Source organism: Myotis davidii, unplaced genomic scaffold (assembly GCF_000327345.1).
Source record: "Myotis davidii unplaced genomic scaffold, ASM32734v1 scaffold826, whole genome shotgun sequence".
In the NCBI taxonomy this organism is placed as follows: Eukaryota; Metazoa; Chordata; class Mammalia; order Chiroptera; family Vespertilionidae; genus Myotis; species Myotis davidii.
The window spans coordinates 1,405,027-1,412,211 of NW_006297142.1; the positions used below are offsets into that span (position 1 = coordinate 1,405,027).

The following is a 7,185-nucleotide window of genomic DNA, read 5'->3' on the forward strand; positions in this document are numbered from 1 at the left end:
AGAGAAAACACCAAGTTACCTGGACCTGCTGGAAGCGGCCGATGTCCCCCAATGGCCGCAGGAGGCCATTGCAGGCCACGGGGCAGGACCTCGCGGGAATGTCGGGCCGAGGCCTCCTGCTCCCACACACTGTCCCTTCTGTGGTGCAGGGGGAGGCGCAGGCTGCCCCTGGGGCTCCCCCATTGGGTCCTGCGTAGCCCTGGGCCTCCTGAGGGCCCATAGTCGTTTTTATAATTTCTCCTTAAAGGGATCCGGTTAAACGATGACTTGAGAGTAAGACATTCAAGGCGTCAGCCTCCCTGGGTTAATGGTTTGTCCAGGGGCTCTAAAGGGCAGGTTGAGCTGACCGGGGGGAGGAGCCTGGGAAGGAGGGACACCCTGGATGCCCCGCACTTGGCGTTGGCGTCCCCTCACTGGGTCAGAGCAGGCGACCCCTCCTTGGAGAAGACGGGAAGGTGCTCAGGTCAGGTCAGGAGGCGCAGGTGTGTGAGCATGAAGCCTGGACGAGTTCCCTTTTCTCAGTGACTCCGAGCCGCACGGAGCCTGGAGACTGTGAAGAGGCCGCACGGAAAGGAGATGCTGGTCGCGCTCGTACCCCGATCCACGGCCCGCGTGGACCCAGAGCCGGGCCTCCTTCCCCATGACGGTGCCCTCTACCAGCCACACCCAGCTTCTCTCCTTCCCAGACCACAGGCAGGCAGGACTCGGCTGCTCCAGGGAAACCCAGGTATTCTGACACCTTGGCCCCTGTTATGCACTGAATTCTGCCCCCCCTCCTTCCGGCCCCCCAGTCATTTATTGAAGCCGTAACCCCCACGTGACCGTCTTTGGAGAGAGGGTCTTTAAGGAGGTTAACGTTCAGGGAGGTCATAGGGTATGGTCCCAACCCAACGTGCCTTAGAAGCAGACGCCCTTTAGACACACAAGGGACATCAGAGAGGTGTGTGCTCACAGGCAAGGCCACGCGGGGACACAGTGAGGCGGCCGCCTGCAAGCCAAGGAGCGAGGCCTCAGGGGGAACCAGACCGGCCGGCACTTGACTGTGGACTTCCAGAGACTCCTGGAGCCGAAGCCGCCCGTCTGTCGTGTTTTGTTACGGCTGCTCAGGTAAACTGATACAGCCCCCAAGGGTGCCACTTACACCCCTCGGGTGGCACAATTCCAGCCGAGAAGCAGGGCGGGAAGCCCGCGGGGGGAGGTGGCTTTTGGGAAAGGCAGTCTTGCTCTCAGAAAGAGTGGGGTGTGTAGAGTGACTGCCCTCTCCCGCCTGTGCTGCTCCTGTGGTGTGAGGAGGGGGTACCGGGAACCTTTGCCCTCACAGAGGGGAGGGGTGGCTGCCCTGTTGAGGACGGAAAGGTAGCGGGTTGGAAGGAACCTAGATCCACGATGTTGGGCCTGAGTCACAGAAGCCTGTACGTCCTCCTCTTTGCAACACGACCTTGTGTCTTGGTCTTAGTTTGGGCTGCCCCAACAAGAGACCCTAAGTGGGGTGACTGATCCATGACAGAAATCTATTCTCACAGTTCCGGAGGCTGCGCATCTGAGATCCTGGTGCCGGCCCGGCCAGGTTCTGGTGAGAGCCCTCTTCTGCTTACAGATGGCTAGCTTTTCATGTTTTTTTTTCCTCCATTGATTTTCAGATAGAGTGGAAAGGAGGGAGGAGGCGGGAAGAGAGAGAGAGAAACATTGATGCGGGAGAGACACGTTGAGTGGCTGCCTCCCGCATGCACCCCGATGGGGCAGGGGGATCGAGCCAGCAACTGGGGTATGTGCCTTTGACTGGGAATCGAGCCCTCAACCCTTTGGTCTGTGGGCCGATGCTCTAACCACTGAGAAACCCCAGCCAGGGCTACTTTCTTTTTTTTAAAAGATTGGTTTGAGAGAGAGAGAGAGAAACATCGATTTCCTGTTCCACTTATTGATGCATTCCCTGGCCGGTTCTTGGATGTGCCCTGACTGGGAATCGAACCCAAGACCTTGGTGTAAGGGGATGTGCTCTAACCGACCGAGCAGGCCAGGGTGATGGATGGTGTTAGAAGCTGGCTGATGGGGAGTGGCTGTTGCCTTTGAGACGAGACAGGCCAAGGGAGACGCTGCTTTTAATGAGGTGGTCTCGGTGGAATCTGGGGGGGCCACCCTGAGCCACTGCCCCTGCTCCCTCCTCCTGCGGGTGGCCCAGGCCCTGCAGGACGGGCGCTCCCTGTGGGCTCTGTAGGGCCCGTTCTCCGCGCTCAGAGTCCATTCTTCTCTTGCGCCGAGGCCTGGAGCGGGACCATCTGCTTCTGCTGCTCTTGCTGCTGGCGCCGCGGTTTCCCTCTCCTCCTGGGGGGCAGGAGAGCGGTGCCCTCGGTATGTAGCCTGCAGCCAGGGATGGGGCTCTCCGCTTAGCTGTGCCCAGCTACCCGCTCTCTGCCTCAAACACCTCCCCTCCCTGGAGACCCAGAAAGGACCCCAGGAGACAGCGCACTGGGGAGACAGGGATGGAGAGCCGTGGCCTGGAAAAGGAGGCCTGGGTTTGAGCCTCAGCACCACCCCAGCCTGCGTGTGGGACCTGAGGTAGGTCCCTGCGCCTCTCTGGGCGGGAGCCCACCTGTCCTCCAAGTCTTGCACCGTGTCCGGCAGGGGATGGCCCAGCGTCTCCGGCAGGAGGGCGGTGACGGCGCTGGCGACCACGGGGACAGTGCCGTAGATGAAGAGAGGCATGGAGGGGAAGAGCTCGGCGGTCATGCTCACCAGGGGGCTCGCGATGCTGCCCACGCGGGCCATGGTGCTGCCCATCCCCAGGCCTGTCTGCCTGTGGGGCCCACGGGGGGAGGGGCTGGTTAGTGTCTGGCATAAAGGTGGAGGTGCTCCAGCACCCCTTGGTGCCTCCTCCGTCCCCCATTTCATTAGCAAACCAATTTGGCATTTGTTTTCGAGGTGAGAAGGAGGAGGAGGAGGAGGGAGAAGGGAGAAGAAGAAGGAGAAGATGAAGAAGAAGAAGAAGAACAACAACAACAACAGGTTGGGAAGGGCTCTGGCCTTAAGAAGAAGGATAAGAAGGAGGAGGAGGAGAAGGAGGAGGAGGAGGAGGAGGAGGAGGGGAAGGGAGAAGGGAGAAGGAAGAAGGAGAGGGAGAAGGAGAAGAAGGAGAAGAAGTTGGGAAGGGCTCTGGCCTTAGAATCAGGAGACTGGTTTTGCCTCTGCCCTTAACTTGCTGTGTGACCTCGGCCAGTCCCTGCTCCTTTCTGGGCCTCCGTTTCCGTGGCAGTCAGATCCGACAGCCGAGTTGGGCCAGCTGATCTCAGATCACCTGCGGGGTTTCTGAGTGACAGCTGTCCCAGCCCCACACAGACAGACCTCTCGGATTAGAACCCCCAGGGGAAGGGTCTGGACTGTGCAGGTTAAGAACATTCTCTACGAGAGCAGAGGTTAAGCACATCGACTCAGGCGACTCATAGCCAAGCTTTGTCACTTACAAGCTGTGTGACCCTGGGCAAGTCACTTGACTTCTCTGGCTCAGTTTTTTCATTTGTCAGGTGGGAATGATCATAGTACCTACCTGGTAGGATTGTTATGAGGATTAAGCGGGTTGATATTGGCAGAAGGTTTAAGAGAGCGCCTGGCACATAGTAAGTGGCCTATATGATTATTCTTTCCCCCGAAATCCTACGAGGGCTCCGTACAGCACCCATGACCCCTCAGGGTTCCCCAAGTGGCTTCGGGGAGCCTGACGTCGCTTTGACATCTCATGTGAATTTTGCATCCCATTCTGAAAACAGACACGTGTAACGGCTGGTGTGCGAGGTCCTGCCACCAGCAAGTGCGGCTCCTGTGATGGGGAGGTGGTGGTCTTTGGTTTCAGACGGACCACCTGGCTTCTGGGTGGAATTTAGATTTGGTGTCGGATTCTAACTTGTGCTTTGAAGATCTAGGGGCGACTTCAGTTTATTGCCTTTGAGATTCGTCTTCTTGGCTCCCTACCTGTCTCAGCTGGGCCACCTTCTGAGGTCTTTGAGGGTTGGGAAGGGCTGAGCGGGTAGTCAGTCCTGTGTCCGCCAGGGACCGAGTGTGTATCCAGTGGCTGCTATGTCCCTTGTGCTGGTGGGTGCTGGGAAGGACTTTTGGGCTGGGCATATGGACCATCCTCTGGGGTATGACCTATGTACGCAGGAAATATTTTACCCCAGGATCCCCCCCTCCCCCATTGGACTCCCACTCACCGGATCATTGTGGGGTACAGCTCCCCAGTGTATAGAAAGATGCAGTTGAAGGAGGCAGCCAGGCAGCCCTTGCCCAGCACAGCAAGGGAGGTTCGGACCGTGGACTGATCTAGAGAGAAAGGAGGGGTGTCAGCGGGATCTGGGGAGCGGGGGCTGGGAGGATGTGGCCTCGCTCCCTGGTGAGAAGTTGAGTCACGTGTGGGGAGGAGGCCGGGGACAAAGGACCAAGGTGCTCACCCCGGGGTATCACCCCGTTGGCCAGGATGCAGATGCCCGCCAGCAGCAGGGCGGCGATCTGGGCCGGCCGCCGACCCAGGTGGTTGATGGCCACGAAGCCCACAAACTTGGCAGGCAGGTCCACGGCTCCGAAGATGACCTGGATGAGGTAGATGCTCACCCCAAAGCCCTGCAGGTCCATGACCAGCCCGTAGTAGGCGAAGCTGGTGGCGAACCTGGCGGGGAGTGGGGAGGGGCGTGGAGTTTGTTAGGAAGGCTTCCAGGTGGGGTGCTCATTCCAAACAGGGGTACCCTGCTCAAGGAGCTGGAATCTGCCCGGGCTCATCCTTCTTCAGACATGAGTCTCCAGTTTACACTTTGGGGTACTCCTGCCACACCCCAGATCATTTTTACCGGGTGGCTTTGTGGGATTCACATAGTTTCCATCTTTATCCTATATATTGAAACGGGGCTGAGGGGGGCACAGGCGGAGGTCCAAGCCATGTGTTTAGGGCGAAGGTGTTGGGAGAGGCAGTGGCCGCCTGGGACCTGTCCCTGATGCTGGAATGGCTGTTGTTTCTTCTCAAGATGTCAAAAGCCCACACTGTGCAGCTCAGGTCATTGGATAAAACCCACAACCTAGAGCAGCGGTCGCCAGCCTGTGGTCCGTGAGGTCTGAAAGGTTGGCGACCGCTGCCCTAGAGTAAATCCAGAACTGGTGACAAAGAATTCATTGGTGACAAAGAATTCATTGGTGGGGTTGCTCCGTTTGACAACGCCTTTGTGAACTGACGTGGAGTGCCTGGGGTGATGGGGTCGGGAGGGGAGCTGTGAGAAGGGTAGTGGGGAATGTTGCAGTGGGAGCGGAAGACGCTGGCTAGAGTCAGCCGTAGCCACACTGTGCGTTTGGAGACCAGCTGTCGGCCTCTGTGGCCTGTGCCCGTGCTTCTGGCCAAGGCCGGTACAGCCTCCCATGGTTTGCCAGCCAGACTGGTCTCTGCCCTCGCAGCAGGTCCAACACCCACAGGGCCGAGGCCGAGCCTGGGCCCATGGTCAGCTCCTTCTGCAGACTGGACCGGAGGCCCTGCCAGGACGGGAGGGCTCAGGGCCTGGGCTCCCTGAGGAGCTCCTCCCAGGCCAGCCCCTTACTCCGGGAAGCCCTCTGGGTCCTGAGACCTGGGTTCTAGGCTTGGGGGTGGAGCCTGGGGGTCTCACCTCCATATTGAGCTTGGCCCCCTCCTCCCGCTTCCTGTTGATCTGGGCCACTCTCTGCAGGGCCTTCAGGGTGAGGTCTAGCCTCCCGGAGGAGGCGTACCAGCGGGCTGACTCGATGAAGAACCTGGTGGGGGGTGGGGGGGTTGGTGTTGGCATCGCTCCAGTTCCAGGCGCCTGGGCCGGGGGTGGGGTGGGGAGGTGAGCTTCCTAGGGGCCTGTGTGGGGTTTACTTAAGTCTCAGAACCCAGGGGCTTTGTCAAGTCCATCTGTCCAGGACCACAAAGCAGCGCCCAGCTCGGTGAGGACTCATTGTGTGGCAGGAAGTCAGTTCTTGGGTGCTGGGGAGAGGGAGCCTCACGGGCAGGCTGGCGCCTGGAGGGGAGTGGGGGTAGAGGGGGGCGTGGGGAGCTGGGGAAAGCTGAGACCTGGACACCTTGGGCCAGATCCTGCCCCCACAGCCCCTTCCCTGGCTGTCAGGCTGAGGCATGGCCTGGCTTTGACCTTCTGGCTTTGACCTGCTCTGATTCTGTGGGGTGGGTGTTCGGCATGATCTGGGGGGTGTCTTGTCCCTGGCAGTCCTCTGGGCTTCGGGGGCGCCCCGCCCCACCCTGGGCCCCACGCACCAGGAGTAGACGAAGGAGACAAAGAAGGGCACGGAGACCAGCAGCTGCAGGTAGCGCCAGTGGGGTACGGCGTAGGCGGTGCCCGCCAGGATCAACTGGCCCAGGCTGAAGACGTAGCCGGCCAGCGTGCTCACATATGCCCGCGTGTGGATGGGCATCCACTCCAAGTCTGGAAAGAGGGTTAGAGCAGAGTGTGCCACTTCCCGCTGCCAGGGAGCGGGGCCTGGGCAGGCAGGACCCTCTGCAGGCACCCCTTGGTCTGGCCCAGGCTCAGGGAAGAGGCGTCAGAGGAGGGCGGGTGCCGTGGGGGGAGGTGGGAGACCAGTGGAGGTAGGGATGGGGGTTGGGGGTCCCGAGGAATTGTCCCCTCCTCCCCTCTGCTGGGCGATGGCTCCGCCCTGCGCTACAGTCCTGGCTGGGGCCTCCTTTCCCTCAGGGGGTGCCTGACCACTCAGTGCAGCCTCAGCAGCAGCCGCTCCCCTGGCTCTGCCAGCCTGGCCGGACCTCAGCCTCTGTGGCCAGAGCTGGGAGGAGCGAGGCTTCCCTCTGCCCTGGGGAGCGGGTGGGAGTCAGGGCAGCCCTGGGTGATGGAAGCCCCGCCCTTTGCGGGGCTCTCGGGCTGCCCTCTCCAGGTGTCCGGCCCCAGCCCTAGCCAAGTCCGGGCTAATTCCTTCAGTTCAGAGAACCCTAGACCCTTAGATTCCTTTCTGGGCTGGAGGGGCGACCTCGGGTAAGTCCCCTCCCTCTTCCCTGGCCTCGGGCTCCTCCTCTGGGAACCATGGGATGGGAGACAGGGCTATGGCCGGGCCACGTTCAGTCCATAAATGTCTGTTCTACATGAGGCCGCCTCGCCCTGTCAATAATACTGGGATGAGTTGCCACATTGGGAAATTGGGATATTTTACATAATAAAAGGGGGTGGGGAGGCC

At 60.3% G+C, this 7,185-nt stretch overlaps 2 protein-coding genes across 2 annotated transcripts in view; both read right to left on the minus strand.

The window, feature by feature from the left end:
• The window catches only part of CHRM1 (cholinergic receptor, muscarinic 1), a 26,332-nt gene extending 25,313 nt beyond the window's left edge, over positions 1-1,019 (minus strand). The window contains exon 1 of the mRNA XM_006772800.2: positions 1,008-1,019. The gene's annotated coding sequence lies outside the window, so the exon portion shown is untranslated. The remainder of the gene's footprint in view (positions 1-1,007) is intronic.
• Positions 1,020-2,147: 1,128 nt separating this feature from the next.
• Positions 2,148-7,185, minus strand: part of SLC22A6 (solute carrier family 22 (organic anion transporter), member 6) — a 7,188-nt gene continuing 2,150 nt past the window's right edge. Inside the window, exons 5-11 of the mRNA XM_006772801.2 lie at positions 6,257-6,425; positions 5,634-5,757; positions 5,405-5,502; positions 4,440-4,654; positions 4,203-4,311; positions 2,591-2,794; positions 2,148-2,322 (exon numbers count right to left, since the gene is read on the minus strand). Coding sequence (XP_006772864.1) covers positions 2,232-2,322; positions 2,591-2,794; positions 4,203-4,311; positions 4,440-4,654; positions 5,405-5,502; positions 5,634-5,757; positions 6,257-6,425 — 1,010 coding nt within the window. The 3' untranslated portion in view covers positions 2,148-2,231. The remainder of the gene's footprint in view (positions 2,323-2,590; positions 2,795-4,202; positions 4,312-4,439; positions 4,655-5,404; positions 5,503-5,633; positions 5,758-6,256; positions 6,426-7,185) is intronic.